Here is a 17,518-nt window from a genome sequence, read left to right as displayed (position 1 = left end):
TTTTAGAATGAGATATCAAGCTATAAGTTTTGTTTACCTCTTGTATTATAAGAGCTATTCAATATTCAATAAAAACTTTATTAAGAAACATATGTTATTTGCAAATTACATTTTTTAGTCTCATTACATTGTTAAATCTCATTTTACAGTGACTTGCAAAGGCTAATCTCAAAGTTTTGATGCAAGCATAATCTAATAAAAGATAACAGAATATTAAGATCTCGTTAGAACTGAAACAAATTTGATGTTTTTCTTTGTTAGCCAGGGTGTATACTCCATCGAGTGTAGGGTCAATCTCCCTCGGGGTACTGAAGTCAATTTAATGGGTAGACCCTTCGCAGCTTTTGTTGCTCTATTCGCAAGAATTAGGATCGAACCCCTTACCTTTTGTTTAAAGAATGAGAGCACTCACCACTCACACCAACCAACTTTGACAAAACAAATTTGATGTTGCTTGCCCTAATTGCTTCACTTTCCTCTACTATCTCATTTCCATTTTTGATGCCCAAAGGGTTGAACTAAGTCAAATCCACACCCTCTTAATACCTTGATAGTTCAAGGAAAGGTTTTGAGAATTCTAATTTTGATGAACCAGACCACTAAGTATAAATTGCAAACATTCAAAACCTCGCAAACCAAAGGGTCTAAGCATCTCCCGTTTTGTTAGACATTATAAAGGTGGTAATGATAATGCATTATAGTGTAAATTTATAAAGGAAATCCTACATCATTACCCATGGTAATGCACTAATGCTACTTGATTCCTAAACATCCATTTTCTTCCTAAAATCTCATTACTATCCATTACCATTTGAGAAAATGGTATTGGGTGATAATGGAAATTTATATAGGAAAATCCATATTTTGTAATAAAGTTTAACTACCATGATTATTGACATGAGAATTTCTTTATAAATTTACACTAAATTTATCATTACCACCATTTATAATCACTAATCAAACTGGTCGTTACTCGTTAGGATCTAAGGGTAGGGTTTAGGCTGGTAAATTGTAACAAGGAAAATTGGCGAAGACTTGAATTAGACCAAATTGGAGCCGTTCCAACTTACAATCCGTGGCTTGTTCCGAACACTTCTATACTGGTAACTTGTAAGCACATATTACGCGGGTACCCTAAGTTTTTGAAACTCTCACTTCTCTCTTTCTCTCTCCTCTCTGCAAATTGCAGAACTCAACCTCCATTGCAATCGCCATCACTTTCTCAACACCAAACTCTCTCTCTTCTCTCTTTTCTCTTTTTCTCTCATTGTTAATCCAGAATTCAGTTGCAATGTCAGCAGCGAAAATTAACGGCAAGAAGAATTCAGAAGATGATGCTCTGCAGTCCAGTAAGCGAAAGCGTGAATTTCCGGTAGATGATGATATCTTCGACAACGAACTTTCTAGGTATTTTACTTTCTCTCTTTTCTTCATCATCATTCTTTCGATATTTCTTTGTTTTTTGTTGCTGCTCTGTTTCAAATTTGCTGGTTGATTTGTTGAATTGTTGGCGTTTTTTGTTGTTGCTGAAATTCGGCTTAATTATAGCGAGATCAAAGGCATTTTCTCCGCGTTGCAGCAGATCAGAGAGAAAGCTGAACAAGATGGCCTGAAGAAGAAGGAAGAAACGATTTCTAGGTCTGTTTTTGTTCTTTAAATGTTGTGATTCTGATGTATGATTACTGAATTGTGAGAATTTTTGCTTTCATTTTAGGTTTTACTGCAATATTATACGTTTGATTTTTGAATGAACATTAATTAGAACTTCTAATGTGATGCAATGTGCTTTTTGCTCATTATATCAAGTTGTTTGATGTTAACTGGTATAAAGTTCCACTAAATCATATGCTTCTTACGTTCTGATTTATCATTTGATCTTCGAAAATTGCGCAATCATCAAATTTTCTCAAGAATATTTAACTATGAGATGGTGCCTAAGTAAACTGAAGATTTGTGTATGCATAGATCATAATTTCATTCAAATTTTGATTGAAGTCATAGCATTATATGTGAACTACTCAAGTCTGTGTTCTTCATCAATTCTTTAGCACTTATCAAAGGCTTTAGGTTCTCAATTTCACATGCTTAACTCAATCAGATAAGTTAATCAGCTTTAACTTAAATATTTCGGATCCTATAGTTAAGTGTTCATCATTTCACTGGATTATTAATGGCATTAGTTCGCTGTTGTATCTATCAATGTTATAGTTTTTGCTAGCTGGAAATTTGCGACATGCAAATACAAAAGTTCCGTTCTAAATCAAATGGTTTTCCGAACAGTGGTGCTGCAGAGGTCAAGTCTATGTTTGAGGAGTTGAAGGCAAAGATTGAAAAGGACAGGTAAAGTCTATACCATATCTACTGTAAAGAGCGTTATGGGGGAATCAGTACTCATTATCATTTCTATTGTTGATGATTCTTCTACTGAATCATGTCATTGTGTTTTCACGGAATCGAGGGAAATGTATAATACTGTATACTCACCATTGATTTTGCAATTTCAGACAGACTTTTCTAAAAGCATTGTCAAAGAGCTCAAAGGAGGTAATCAAAAACCGATACCAACTTCAACATCTGGCCTTTCTGGTTTAAATAAGTTTGTTCTTCGATAAAGAAAGTCCGACAAGAGTTTGATGTATGTAGTACTGTTTGTTTTGCAGTGTGAAAATGCACTGAAGAGGAGACTGTCAAGTTCCAATCAGCTTATGAGAAATTCAGCAAAGAGAAAGCAACATATCTTCAGGCAATAAAGGGTAATTCTCCATTCATGTCAACCTATTACTGTTATATGAATATTTGACAAACAACTATAAGAAACCATAACACAATTTGTAAGCGAGTATTAATTGGCACAATATGTTTCAATAGTAGCAATGACAATTAGGTAGTACGCTCATTTCCTTGATTGCACTACTTAGTTGTCAGCTAGAGTAGTTCCTTGAGTTTAGTTGTTTACAACTTCAAAAAAAGCTTCATTGTATCATAAATTTTCACTCTCAAGTCTTAAGCAGCTCTTCTGCTGTAAAGTAAGCCAATGTAATGTCACATTATTGTAGCTCATGCCTAACTGAGCGCTTCACCCCTGGCGCTTGAATAAGCTACTGCAAATTCTGTGTCTAGTTTGTTTGATACAAAATACTCCGCTTACCTTATTCATGGTGTAACATCTGATATTTCACCATGACATGCTGAAATTAAGTGAGAGAACTCAAATATATATGGTGTTAAGCGCACTGGAGATGACTTTTGGTTCAGGAAAAAGCTTATAGGAGTACTTCTTTAACTAATGATCTTTAGGTAACTTTTCTTTCTGGCAGATACCATCTCCAAGTTTGAAGAAGAAAAAGAAAGGCTCTTCATGCGATATGAACAACAGAGTAAGCAACAAGACACGCTTCGAAGTTTATGATTGTATCTTCTCATCAAAGATTGATTCCCCATCTGTTTCATTTCAGGGAAGAAAGAGAAGAGCATGATACAAGAAAGGGAGAAGGCGTGCACCCAGAAAATCGCCGAGTTGGAGCAAGCACTGAAGAAGAAGAAACAGGTAGTTATACAATAACAAATTCTTTTGGCAACTGAATCGGAATTATGCTGTCTCAATTGCTAAGAGTTCTTTCCTAAGATTCCTCTTTGTTTCGGCACAGGGTGACAAAACTTTCAGTCTTCTGAGAAAAACTCTGGGATCCTTCCTTGAAACTGCTTCAGATGAGGAGTTTCAACCAGATGACTAAAAGAAAAAGAGTATTATGGTTCAGAATCCGAGCTCTCAGATATATGATTTTACCACGTCCAACGTCGTAATATAGCCAATAGACTTTCTTTTTGTTCATGCATAAGCCCTGTTGCTTGTGTGTTTAGTGACTGAATTCTAATGAAGCAGCCAGATTGTCTGCCAGTGCAGAAATATCTGTTAATCTTGTCGATATTTTCTTTTGATGGGTAATCTTGTTAATATAAATTGGTGTTTGTGCTGTAAATTCATGCAGATATTTTCTGAACAAGAAATGTCAAAAGCACAAAGTAATAGAATAGGTTGGAGAAGCTGATTTCTCAATTTGTCATCTAAAAGGTAAAAATGGCTACTGTTTGTGTCAACATAAGGCATCTTTTGGCAACAAGACCAAGAATACCTTAATGTAATCAGAAAAAACAAAATCTAGCTGTTGTCATCTCCTACTATAATGTGATAATAACCAACATCCTGGCGTAAACTTACAACTGGAGTTACATTTGAGAAGAAAATTAGAGCTAGAAATGTGAGCCTTCAGTGAGAGATGCTAAATGGTCGGCAAGCTTGGCTCTGCTGTTCGGACAGGGGAGGACGCTTGTTATGGTCCTGCAGATAGATACATTAGAGAGAATGAAGTATGAGTGAAATGTGATAAATGCATGGCTAAATTGAACGCCGTGTTTAACAGAAATCATTTTATAGGAATGTGCAGTTTCTAAGACTAATATGGTGCAACATCAACTCATACAAAGTATTTATATTATGTCTTTGATACTTAGAATACTTTGACATAGCCGAAAACTTAGATATTTATGGATATCTGAGTAGCTTATCATTGGTAAAAGGAGGCCTAAGCTAATATCCTTTTTTCCTATGATATTTAATACTGGGATCCAAAAATCTAGAAGAATTTTGTCTAAGCCATGGGCATATGCGACAATGTACGCAATGCAAGTACTACATCCGTCTCTTTTTAGTTCTTAATGGTCACACTTTACTCTAAATGATCCAAAGTCTGAAAACTTTTACCATAAGATTCTTACCAATGTAAATATCAAAACATTATCATGTGAGGTCTTGTTTAATTCATGACATTATTTTTGAGATCTCAACTTTTCATATTTTACTATACGTAAATAAACATATCATCAAAACATTTGTAACCTTGAAGATGAAATGAGGGAGTAGGAGTATAAGATAAGATCCAGAAAGGAGCAGTATTCTATCTCCAAATTCAAGCAAGGAAGAAGAATACATACTCCAATGTAAACGACAGAACGACAGGAGCAGCAGCGAACAGAAAGAGCCCCATAAGGGTACATCAGAAGCACTTGACAGCTTCCACACATCACTTGTCCAACTTGATGCTCTAAGAAAGTATCACAAATTTCATCAAGTGCACATGAAAGTTTAAGCCACAGACTAATCAAATTAATTAGACGAGGAAGACTGAGAGCAAGAAAGGACCTTCAAGTACATAGTTCACTGTCTGGCAGCATGAGCATTGGACATGCTTCGATCCTCGAGGATAAGAAAGGAGGCGGTGACAGGAGCCACAGACCATTTGTCCCCGATCTGCATTACACAATTGACGGCTTTATTGCTGCGAATAATAGTTAACAAACACGATGCTACATTATCACTCAGAGTGTTGATCATGTTCAGCACCGGCAAAGGAGGACGTCACATGTATACATGGTGAGAACGAACAGTGTTCTTCACTGGTGTTTTTAAGTATTAACAAAGAAGTTCTCCATATGATGGTGAAGTATATATGGATTAACACAACCTAGAATTTTCTAATGGAAATGTGTATATATATATAGATGGCTAAACATTTTGAACAAAAGACTCCATCTCTAGATGCATTGTGGCATTGAAATGAATGAAATGCCAACTAAGTTGATGAACACATTCAACAATCAACATTGCTTGATGAAAACATTTTGAAATCAATACATAATTTACATTATCGCAACATCATAGCATTTATTTTGGAACAAAGTGAACAATGTTCAATGCCTTAAAAAAATGCGAAATGCTCAAATATGTCTTTGATGATCGAGAAAAAGCAAATGGAACAAACAATTAATGCTGAAAGGAGTAGTTGAAAGTTGAAATTACACGACACATATTTTTCCTATATTTGTTATACATGTAACATTTGATTATCTACCATTTTCAAAATATGTTTTTACCATATATATCTTTAATAACGTTGCTAATAAAATAAAAGGACATTGATGGAATGAATTAACTATTAAAGTATCTAAAAAAAAAAACAATATATGTGCATATTGACGATAACAATGATAAAACGGATAAAGAAACAAGAAGCGGGGATAGCTCAGTTGGGAGAGCGTCAGACTGAAGATCTGAAGGTCGCGTGTTCGATCCACGCTCACCGCATTTCTTTTTTTTCATTTTTTCTATTTACAATTATTTCCCAAAATACCCTTCAATATTTATTAATTAATTAATTATAATAAAAAAAATACCCAATTTAGCGTGATTTTTGGTGGAAAAAGAAAACGAACCGGGAGTAGAGAGCGGAGGAGGAGGCGGAAGAGAATCCCAACCAGGCGGAGGACCTTCATCTTCATCTTTTTCATTAACTTGTGCTTCTTCTTCTTCATCTTGTTCATTAACTTGAGTTTCTTCTTCTTCATCTTGTTCATTAACTTGAACTTCTTCCTCTTTCTCATTTTCTCTCTCCTCTTTTTGTTCAATTTCTAATGCTTCAAGCGCCTCTTTTTCTTTCTTACTTTCTTCATTTTGTTTCTCATCATCTTCTTCTTGTTGTTCCTTTTGTTTCACATCTTCTTGTTGTTGTTCCTTTTGTTTCACATCTTCTTGTTGTTGTTCATTTTGTTTCTCATCATCTTCTTGTTGTTGTTCCTTTTGTTTCACATCTTCTTGTTGTTCCTTTTGTTTCACATCTTGTTGTTCATTTTGTTTCTCATCTTCTTCTTCTTGTTCCTTTTGTTTCTCATCTTGTTGTTCTTCTTGTTGCTGTTGTTGTTGTTGTTGTTGTTGTTCCTTTTCTTCTTGTTGTTGTTCTTCTTCTTTTTCTTCTTGTTGTAGTTGTTCCTTTTCTTCTTGTTGTTGTTGTTCTTGTTTTGGTTGTTGAAGTGGTGTTTGTTGTGGTGGCGAAGTTGGAATGTGCTGAGATTCAGTGACGACAATATCTGCTTCTCCACTCATCCTTTCACTTGTTTCTTTTTTCCACTAGTAAATGTCTGCTACCCTTTTGATAATCTCTGAGAGATCCCAACAAATTTCAAGAATTACTTCAAATTCTAATGACGAAGACTGATTGACAACTTTCGATTTCTTATAAGTAGTAAAAAGTGACAATTTTTCTGATTTTGGATGAACTAAGGGCGTCCCTGAATTAGTGTGTGCTTATAGTATTACACTATTGCTGCTGAGACCGACTTGATTGAGCCAACGAATTTGGGTGTTTGCATACTGATTAGACGAAAAATACTGCAATATGCCGATAAGATAACTCTACCTTTTGGGTTCATTAGGAGCTTTGTAGTATTAGACATTAGTCCACGAGTAACATGTTCTCTTCAACTTCACCAAAAATCAAAGTTAGATAAGAATCAATACCACAATTCCACAAATGCTAGAACACCAATAAGAGTCTATTCTATTGGACTACGAAAATTGAAAATTTAATGGTTAACCTACTTTGATGTATTACTCATACATATCACCCATGCTACTAGATATGGTTTACACTACCAATTATCAATCAGCTACAGAATAACTATCCATTAGCTAGCGAGTAGCGATTTAGCTTCGATATCCAGACCACATTACATATACTTGCGTTATACACTTGACGTGGAAGATCAATTAGCATCATAAGCTCTGGCGTATATTACAATATTGATGGTCAAGGATTCTTCGGATCTCAACACGTCCAAAGAAACTCGTATTTGATCAAAAAGAGATGTGATTGTAAAGTTTTTAGTACAATACTACTACTATGCTTCAAAAAGAAAAAAAAAAGGATGAATGTAAGGGAATAAGGGACCTCAAGCTGCTTTAGCAACTCATAAGAATCTCCAAACTAAGAATGGAATCAAGAGTATCTTTCCACATGACAAAACTTGTGTATCATGCTCCCTTCTTTTTCTGATCTTTAGATATCTTATTAACATCTTTTGTGAACATTCTCGGTGCTATGGCCATGGACATAAGCTCTTGGAAGAGCAGCTTACAAGCGTAAGGAATGTGAACCTGCATAAGCCGACCGTCATCCTTTATTGTTAGCATCAGAAAATAAATCACCCATGTAATTGTAAACGAAGAGAGGGAAAGGCAGGGGAAAAAACGGACCTGAACAATGTCAGTCTTGTTCTTGCAACCTCTACATTCAAAAGAATTCTTCTTGAGATTTGCAATGGCGATCAGCCCACAGCGTTCACATACATGAACTCTGTATGCATCACTTTGGTCAAAAAGCCTTTCTTTAAGGAAGTGAGCAGCACCATGGGCAATCATGCAGTCTCTCTCCATCTCTCCGAAACGAAGACCACCATCACGAGATCGTCCCTCAGCAGGCTGCCGGGTGAGAATCTGTACGGGGCCTCGTCCACGAGAGTGGATCTTGTCATCAACCATATGCTTAAGTCTTTGGTAATAAGTTGGTCCCAAGAAAATCATTGCAGTGAGCTTTCGTCCTGTGTGACCATTATACATGGTTTCAAAACCACGCATCTGATACCCACATTTGTGGAGGGCCTTACTGATATTGTCCACCTATAAACCCAGGAGAGTACAGTTCAATTGCCATCAATGATCTCCAAAATATTAAAAACCATGTCTAGACAAAACTACTATTCATACTATAAGTCACAAGTAATGTCATTCCATTTACAGAACCAGGAAACTACAACTCGCATGAAAAGTGAAGGTTAAATCAGGACTTACAGTGACATCAGTGAATGGTGTAGCATCTCCTTCCTTTCCAACATGAGCTGCAACCTTACCCATGATACACTCAATAAGCTGGCCAATTGTCATACGTGATGGGATAGCATGAGGGTTTACAATAATATCAGGAGTGATGCCTTCTACAGTCCATGGCATATCCTCCTGAGTGTAAGTCATGCCAACTGTTCCCTTCTGACCGTGCCTACTGCTAAACTTATCCCCAATCTGAGGTATACGCACAGATCTGACCCTCACTTTCACAAATCTCAAGCCATCGGCGTTGGTTGTCAATAAAACCTAAAAATACAAAAAGTGCTTAGAACAATATACAAAGACAACATTTATGTTTCTTATAAAAAAGAAAAACATGTCATTTATTTTGCATTGAAGAGCTAAAAGCCAAGCCAACTGAATCAAATACCTGATCCACCATTCCTGTTTCACTGTGACGTAAGCTAATACTATGATCACGCCGTGAATAGCGTGAAGATGGCCCTTGAGCTTCCTCTTGGGCAAGGGGAGTAGTCTTCCCAATTATAACATCCTCGCCTGAAACTCTTGTACCCTGCCCAATAAGAGAAGTTCAGTTATAAAATTGCATACTCATTTGACCAAGAGATCTCTTTCATGAAATCAGTTGATTTACTCACAGGAGGTGCAAGCCCGTCATCATCTAATTTGTCATAAGATCCATGTCGCATACCCTGTGATATAACGGCTTCAGTATCAAATCATCATCTACATAGCAAAGCCAAGAACAAATTTACTTCATAAACTCACCATAGTATTTGATCTGTCTGGACGCCCAAAGTCCTCCTTGACAAGTGTTCCCATCTTCTTCTCCTCATCTCTGTACAAGACATATTAACTATTAAGCACCTACATCACAAGAATGACTAGCTCCAAAACAGACAAAGGATCCGATGTTTTCAAAAGTTGAATCAAGTAGCTCACCTGTACGAACGGAAAAATAGAGATCGGAAGAATCCACGGTCGATTGCAGATTGATTCATAATAACAGAATCTTCTTGGTTATAGCCAGAATAGCAAGAAATGGCAACAATAGCATTCTGGTAACATGGAGATAAAAAGTAACGTCAAGAATATCAACTATGAAGGATGTCAATTACAGATCTGCATTACAAGGCAACTTACAATTCCAGCAGGAAGCTGTCTGAAATGCAGATGCTCCATGGCACGCGTTGTAACAAGAGGCTTTTGGGGATAGTAGAGAACGTATGCCAGCGTATCCTAAGGGAGGACAAAGAGCATAAGCAACATATATTTGGATCATATTGGCAAATGTCATGGAAAAAAGAAACACCAATGACATAACAACTGCATGAGTGATAGACAGATACCATTCTGAACTGATAATTTGTGACATAGATTCCCATAGCTTGCTTTCCCATAGCTGATTGATACGTATTACGGGGGGACTGGAAGAGACCAAAAATTAGAGATTGAAGTACAATAAAGCAGGTTGCATTTCAAAACATTAGCTGCATAAGTTTACCTGGTTGTGATCAGGAAATGGAATAATTGACGCACAGACACCCAATATCAAGGACGGGTGAATTTCACAGTGAGTGTAGGTCTCGGAGTATGCCTCCTCCGGATTGAGCCGTGCTGACACAAGATCCTGTATTAAAGAGTTTTAAGTATCAGATTATGCAACAAACAAGGAATTCGAAATTCAACAATCTGCCATCCAGTAACAAGGACTTCCTTAAACAAAGAAAAGGAGCTGTATATGGCCTAAATATGCTCACATTGATTGTCATAGAAATCATAGTCGTCTCTTCTTCTTCTGTGTCAATGTACTCGATAAATCCCTTTGCGACAAGATCATGCCAGCCACCATCCTCAGGTGACTCCTGGAGAAAGGTCAGGTAAGTTTAGGATTAGCAAATCAACAAAATTGAAAACAACTTAACATGGAATCACGTAAATAAAACAATGTGGGATACCCTCTGTTGTAATGCCCGGATATCCTTCTTTTTAATAAGCAGCCTCTGCTTCTCAACAATAAATAGCGGACGACTGCAACGACCATAGTCGGTATATATGCGCAATTCTTTTAACCGAATATCACGAACAACCCCAACTTCAGTATTGACATCAACCTGAGTGTAGTGAAAATAATTAATTAGGCAATATACCAATCATCAAAATCCATTATAGTGGAGTCAATATCATGAAAAGAAACCAAAGACAGAAAACTGTTGAAGGAAAACCCTTCACATATACCATCAGGAAATCAGTTTCAGAAAGTAAAGCAGTCTACACCAAATTAAAGGAGCTTCACTCTGCTTACATATCCAAACATCAGATGAAAATCACAGTGCAAATTTGAAATGAACATGCGCAAGCATAAAGATCAAAGACATCAACCATAGCAATATTCTTCCAGATTTAGAACCCAAGAAACTAATATCAAGGCAACCAAAAAATATCCATGCACTGCTCTGATATCCAGAATAGTATCATGTTCTCTAAAAAGAAAAACATACCCTTCTTCTTAATTGCCTTAATGTCTTGACAAGTAACTCGGGATCCCGATGAATACCAACCCAGCAACCATTTACAAAGATCTTGGTAGCTTGGGGTATCACAGCTGGTGATATTTCCTCAAAATTCTCTGTACTCCATTCTTCCAAAAACTCCAGTATGGGATACGCTGCAGAACCAACAGTGATATACACCATTAGTGCAAGATTTTTCACTAGTCCACAAGCTTGTCCTTCAGGTGTTTCAGCAGGACACATCATTCCCCACTGTGAATTATGCAGCTGCCTAGGTTTAGCCAACTTCCCTTCACGTCCAATCGGAGAGTTTAACCTACGCAAGTGTGACAAGGTGGAGGCATATGTAAGACGATTCAGCACCTGTGAAACTCCAGCTCTAGTACCAGCCGCGTTAGCCTGCCCCCAATTCCCAGTGGCCAGAGAGTACTTGAGCCCACTAGTTATTGTCTTAGCTTTGATAGCAAAGCTAAGATTCAGATCCTTCCCTTGATCAACACACTTCTGAACATACGCTCTCACATCCCTGGTTAACTTTCGAAACAACATCCGAAAGAGACCTCCCAGCAACGGACCAGCAAGATCTAGTCTTTTATTACCATAATGATCTCTATCGTCCTCAGGCCTTCTACCGATTGCACATAACAGAAGCCGGTGGATTATATATCCAAAATAGTAAGCTTTCTTGGTCTCACAATATTCACCAACACCAACATGTGGAAGCATTTCCTTTTGGAGAATCTCCCTGGCATACTTGATCCTCTTCTCCCTGGTAACACCAACGGTTGCTCCTCTTTTTCCAATGTAATCTAGTGCAACTTGCTGATTCTGAATAACAAATGCCTCTTCTAATGAAGGACGAAGCAATTCCATCATCTGAGTATCAGAAAAGTCATAGCAAATATGCTCCAATATATCTTTATCTGCAACAAAGCCCAATGCTCGAAATACTATTATTATCGGAATATCTGATTTGATGTAAGGCAAAGTACAACGAATATATTGCCCGGAAGAACCCTGCAATTGCATCATAAAAAGATGTCATAATCTTTAAGTAACCGAAACAGCCAAATAACAGTTTACAATCAAAACACTTTAAATAGTGTCCACTTACCCCTTTAGCTCCAGCTCGAGAGAGCATTCGCACAAACATGGTACTCGGAGGCCTATTTTGGGATTCTGCCATAGATCGAACTTCTGCTACATAAGCAAACTTGTTCGGCTGCCTCTTCTTAAACACATAGACATGATTTGTGCTCATTTTTTCCTGAGCGATAAGCACCTTCTCACTTCCGTTAATGATGAAATATCCACCTTGATCATAGGGGCACTCACCAAGCTCCGTAAGATCCTTCTCTGAATTCTGATACAATGTACAGTAACTTGAGCGAAGCATGATTGGGACCTAATTAGAACAGAGCCAAACCATGTCAGCAAATACACTTCAGTACTACATACACAAGTACAGCAACAATCGGCTTCATATACCAAGAAAATACCTTTCCAATAAAAACCTTCGGGAGCTCATGTGCTTCCGTGGTTTCGTCACCATCATGTCCTTTCCTAATTACTCTTTTAATGACATCAACATACAAAGGAGCTGAGTACGTCAGGTTCCTCAGTCTGGCTGCTTTTGGAAACAACGTAGCAGTCTCACCATCTGATTCAGTCATCATCGGCTTACTCAAATAGATTTGGCCAAACTTTATCTTATATATCGTCTGCAATAAAATCAACCATGACGATTAATCATCATGCATGGTGACGCCATGAGGGCATCAAAAATACACTATGCACATAGCTGAGAGTTCAATCCCAAATTTGTGCAATTCACTAATTTGGTTCACCCATTTTGGTCAAAGGACGACGCCAAAATTCATGGCAAGTGATATAGCATTATAGCAAAGCTACCTATCAGCAATACATAACCTATATTAAGCTTGAGAAAGGGTAAACTTCACAAAGCCTCAAAATATAGCACGTACCATCTTTACATCCTCAGTTGCAGCTAGGGTCATTTACAATCCTTTATTTGCTTGGCTGGCAACAGACAAGGGCCACAGGTCTCAATTCTATGACTAATTTATTTCATACCAATATGCCAATAGTTGGAAACAGATTAATCCCTCCCCTTAACATTGGTTGGTCGAGTAACTAAGCAACAACATGGGACGAATTCTTTCAGCAAAAATCACGCTGGAAGCATTTGTTTTATGGCCTATGGGGTGGGGGAGCTTAAAATCAATCAAAAGTTGCTTGTATAAGTATAGCTGTAGCCACAAGACAGAGTCACATACACTACCACCAATGGTGCCTTTCAATGCACACTACAGTGCAACGATAGGTACACAACTATGTAAGGAACTATGAGACTAAGGGTCGGTTCTCGTCACCTAAACACTTACACCTAGTTGAACCTTATCAACCCTGAAACTTATTCATATAGGAGAAGCGAATGCACTCTAGTAAAATCATAAGCATAAGCGACCAAAATTCTAGCTCGCGATAACACAGCAACCTCATTACATTTACCCAACGCATATCCAGAGCTTCCTATCATAGTAGCTCCACAGGCTTATGTAACAATTTTTTAGCTCCTCAATCTTTACCCTCAATTTTGGGGAAAATCTCACTAAATTCACTAATTCCTCAACTAATCAATCAAACATCTTCCATTGAACTCAAATAACAAGCAAACAACTACAACACTCACAATACTACACACAACTTCAAAAACTACAGCTAAAAAACTTGCAATTACCAAAATCCAAATTCCTCCGAAATCATCACAGAAATGCGAAAAACAGAGAAAACAAAGATCAAAACCTCAGCAAAATCAGACTGGTGTCCAGGATTATGCTGTGACTCAGGGCGAATCTCGATATCCGCGGATTCATCAACAATTTCTTGCATCGTATTCTGAATAAACTCATCGAATGAATCAAGTTGTTGCCTGACTAAACCTTTCTCTTCAAAATAAGCACTAATTACCGCCCAAGCATCTTCTTGAGTAATATCTTCTTCTTCCTCTTCTTCTTCATCAATCATCATCATATTTTCGTTCTCATTCTCGTAATCGTACTCTCCTCCATTCATCTCTTTACTAGTATAAATCAAAATCAAAATCAAAAATCAAGTTGAGTAATTAATCGAGATTTACTGGAAATCGGAAAATTTCTAGGGTTCTTGAGCTCGTAAAGTTGAAATCGTCCAATAAAATGCGGAAATTGTACTAAGTAGGTTTTGATTATGGAGGGATTTTTGAATTTGCGAGTGAGTGATTTCGTTTTATTAGAGGGTTTTAGACTTTTAGTTAGAGGAGGAGAGAGAGAAAATGAGGGAGAGAGAAGGAAGAATGACAAAATGGGGGTGAAAGAAGGGGGTAGTGCGGTATTTATAGACGAAGAGGGGATTAAGCTTGAAAAGCGGTTCAGTGAATTTAATGTAAGATATGGATTATATATAATCCATGGGCCCAATGTAAGATATGGATTATATGTACCTTAGAGCCCAATATCTCACTATTGTAATTTATAGCCCATAACTAATTAGAGTAAACTTTTTTTTAAGAGCATGTACAATGGATTAGCTTTAGGTTGATCTAGTAAAAAGTAAAGTTAGCTTTACTTAGTTTTGCTATTGAGGTAATTGGTCCTTGGAGTTGGTTGGTCTAGATTTCCAGACTAAGAGCATGTACAATGGGTTGGCTTTAGGTTAGTCTAGCAAAAAAGTAAAGCTAGCTAGCTTTACTTAGTTTTGCTATTGGGGCAATTGGCCCTTGGAGTTGGTTGGTCTAGATTTCCAGACTAACAACACCTTAGGTGGAATGCAGAAGACCAATGACTCTCCAATGGTAGCGCGCCACTTGACATTTTTTTCTACAACACTCTTCCCTTTAATTTGCAACGTTCTAAATTTTGTAATACTAATAAAAAAAAATCAGCATATTATTTTTTTAAAAAAATTACAATAGCGCGTATAAAATATTTTTATCTATAAATTGAGTCCAAATTTCATATATTTTACCAAACTTCTTCCCAGTCTAATTTTCTAATTACTCTCTCCTACCTATATTACTCATATTAAGCCAATATTGTGGATTCAAATAATCCTAATTACTCCAAACTAATCCAAACCATCCACAAAATTCACATCTCACTAAAATTTCATGTATGTATGTTTTTTTAATTTTCTATCTTATGTATGTGTTTCGTTTTTTAATTTATAATGTCAAGTTAACGTAATTTAATTTAATGTAAGCTAATTAGCTAATTTAATTTAACGTAAGCTAATTAACTTGTAACGCAATTTAATTTATCGTAATTAATTTAATGCAATCTAATTAGTTTTTATTAATTGAAATCATCTATTTCATATAAAAATACAAGTAGAAGAAGAGAGAGAATATTTTAGGGTTGGGTAAAAGTAGGAGAAAGAAATAGAAAAACCAACTAACCAAGTAAGACCAAGTAAACCATTGTGAGAAAAAAAAGATGAGTTGGTGGGAGTTTTAGTGGGATGTGAGGTGTAAGAAGGAGGAAAGGAGAGAAAAAAAAAACTCAAAAATCATTTAAGACCAACCCACCCATTGTACATGCTCTTAAAAATCCATATAAGTGACAAATGCAGTACAAAGAAAGGGAAGGGAATTCGAACCTATGACCTGTCATTCACAACACCTCAATCTTAACCACTATGCCAAAACATCATTGGTAGAGTAAACTACTGTGATTAGGGTGAGTTCTTTGCTTTTCTTTGAGCTTCCGCAAGTTCATTTTCGAGATATGAACACAAGGAAAAATACTTCCTTCGTTCTGTTTTAAATGAAATATTGGGTGAAATGACATTATTAAGTGATCAATTTTGACTCTAATTTATCGCCATTATATAAAGAAAAAACATAGTCACATGGGATTTTGTTAGATTTTTCTCGATGCATACTATCAAATTATTACTTTTTTTTTATATTTTTTACATGTGCACAATTACATATATTAATAATTAATTAAGCGTGTTGGATTGCGTGAAAAATCAACGTTTCATTTAAAACAGAACGGAGGAAGTATACTTATTTCGTTTTAAAATAAATGAAACACTTGTCATTTAAAGGTTTTTTAAAATAAATGAAATATTACTCTATTTGGTAATTGCTTCTCTCTTTCTCCATCTTTATCACATAGGTCCCTCTTTTTCTTTCTCTCTATCTGTCTCTTTTCCTACATCTCCGTGCCAAGACCATATGTTTCATTTAGAACCAAATGGAGTAAGTATATCACATTTCCGTTAGTATATTTAACAACTACAACTGTGAATACTACCTCTTTTTCTTTATACATGCATCATTTCATTTGGGCACAGAAATCAAGTTTATTTTTATTGGATTTGATCAGTCCTATCACATTGTAAAACATATTTTTGCAAAATGAAAAAAAAACACACTATAAAATTAAGCTAACATGGTTCCAAATAATGAGAATGGAGGAAATATTCAAATTTTTTCCTTGAATAATGCAAAAGTAGGTTTTAATTCCAGATGTATGCCAAAAAAAAAAAAAAAAATCCTGCGTACTGTCCACGTAGGACAGCACGCGAGAATTTTTTTTCTACTTAAGTAAAACCGCTACTTGAAATAGCGGTTAATGTTTTTTTTAAAAAAAAACTGCTACTTGAAGTAGTGGTTTACTAAAATTCCCAACTCCAGAGTTTTATATGTGCTTGCAACATTTTGCCCAAGTAAACCGCTACTTGAGATAGCGATTTATGTGTATAAACTGCTACTTAAAATAAATCGCTACTGTGAGTAGCGATTTACGTGGGCAAAAACAAAAAAAAAAACAGTTTCTCGCGTGCCGTCTTACGTGGACGGTACGCAGGGATTTTTTTTTTTTGGCATATTTCTGGAATTAAAACCCACTTTTGCATTATTCAAGGAAAATATTCATTGTAGAGTATGGTGGTCTCGTAATCTTGTTACATGATTATATGTATGTATGAGAGTAGAGTTTTTTTGTTTTTTATAGCTTCTTGTTTGTCTTTCATTTCGAGTCTATCAAAGAAGTTATTTTCGCTAACAAATTGTTATATGTGATTCGCCACACTTATAAATTAAGGCCCGTGCGAAAACAAAGTCTTAATTCTCTCTTCCCAAACCCTGCCAACCCGTATATCTTCTTTTTCTCTCTCTTCCATAACTCTATAATTTCGATCTTCATTTTCCTTCGTTGAAGCTCTGAACACTTGCGGAAGGTCTCGATACTTTATTGGTGATGATTTTATCTTTGCGGCCTGTTCTAGCAACAAAAAATTGTTG

The 17,518-nt window shown here is 36.4% G+C and overlaps 3 protein-coding genes and 1 non-coding gene across 4 annotated transcripts; 2 read left to right on the top strand and 2 right to left on the bottom strand.

The window, feature by feature from the left end:
* Nucleotides 1–1,072: 1,072 nt before the first annotated feature.
* Nucleotides 1,073–3,926, top strand: LOC104900706 (uncharacterized). The gene is given in 9 exon segments (XM_010688198.4): nt 1,073–1,407; nt 1,549–1,638; nt 2,281–2,340; nt 2,505–2,544; nt 2,661–2,676; nt 2,679–2,753; nt 3,318–3,377; nt 3,456–3,547; nt 3,648–3,926. Coding segments are annotated over 9 exon segments (636 nt in total). The 5' UTR covers nt 1,073–1,291; the 3' UTR covers nt 3,735–3,926.
* Nucleotides 3,927–4,036: 110 nt separating this feature from the next.
* Nucleotides 4,037–7,335, bottom strand: LOC104900836 (uncharacterized). Its single transcript, XM_057391363.1, has 4 exons — nt 6,271–7,335; nt 5,201–5,308; nt 4,993–5,102; nt 4,037–4,339 (listed from the first exon to the last, which is right to left on the bottom strand). Exons 1-4 carry the CDS (start codon nt 6,935–6,937, stop codon nt 4,268–4,270), a joined length of 957 nt encoding a protein of 318 aa, XP_057247346.1. The 5' UTR covers nt 6,938–7,335; the 3' UTR covers nt 4,037–4,267.
* On the top strand, nt 6,070–6,142 carry TRNAF-GAA (transfer RNA phenylalanine (anticodon GAA)). The gene has a single exon. It is a non-coding gene; the product is annotated as a tRNA-Phe (tRNA).
* Nucleotides 7,336–7,589: 254 nt separating the features above from the next.
* LOC104900705 (DNA-directed RNA polymerase II subunit RPB2) lies at nt 7,590–14,555 on the bottom strand. The gene is made up of 16 exons (XM_010688197.4): nt 14,035–14,555; nt 12,708–12,929; nt 12,323–12,613; nt 11,197–12,225; nt 10,654–10,809; nt 10,456–10,560; nt 10,200–10,325; nt 10,045–10,122; nt 9,839–9,934; nt 9,638–9,753; nt 9,464–9,533; nt 9,334–9,387; nt 9,105–9,248; nt 8,681–8,980; nt 8,087–8,509; nt 7,590–7,987 (listed from the first exon to the last, which is right to left on the bottom strand). The coding sequence occupies exons 1-16, from the start codon at nt 14,302–14,304 to the stop codon at nt 7,865–7,867; spliced, it is 3,603 nt and encodes a 1,200-aa protein (XP_010686499.1). The 5' UTR covers nt 14,305–14,555; the 3' UTR covers nt 7,590–7,864.
* Between the last annotated feature and the right edge of the window lie 2,963 nt (nt 14,556–17,518).

The sequence above is a fragment of the Beta vulgaris genome, chromosome 8, assembly GCF_026745355.1.
Source record: "Beta vulgaris subsp. vulgaris cultivar EL10 chromosome 8, EL10.2, whole genome shotgun sequence".
Taxonomy (NCBI): Eukaryota; Viridiplantae; Streptophyta; class Magnoliopsida; order Caryophyllales; family Amaranthaceae; genus Beta; species Beta vulgaris.
Note: the sequence above shows the minus strand (reverse complement) of the source record. Positions and strands in the feature narration are given on the sequence as shown.

Coding starts and splice junctions, on each gene's coding strand:
- LOC104900836 (XM_057391363.1), bottom strand. CDS start 6,937: ATGAGTGGAGAAGCAGATATTGTCGTCACTGAATCTCAGCACATTCCA. Junction 5,309..6,270: donor TCCTCCGCTCTCTACTCCCG/GTTCGTTTTCTT, acceptor TGTGTAATGCAG/ATCGGGGACAAATGGTCTGT. Junction 4,340..4,992: donor GTTCTGTCGTTTACATTGGA/GTATGTATTCTT, acceptor ATCTATCTGCAG/GACCATAACAAGCGTCCTCC.
- LOC104900705 (XM_010688197.4), bottom strand. CDS start 14,304: ATGAATGGAGGAGAGTACGATTACGAGAATGAGAACGAAAATATGATG. Junction 12,226..12,322: donor CTCGAGCTGGAGCTAAAGGG/GTAAGTGGACAC, acceptor ATGCAATTGCAG/GGTTCTTCCGGGCAATATAT. Junction 10,810..11,196: donor TAAGGCAATTAAGAAGAAGG/GTATGTTTTTCT, acceptor CACTACACTCAG/GTTGATGTCAATACTGAAGT.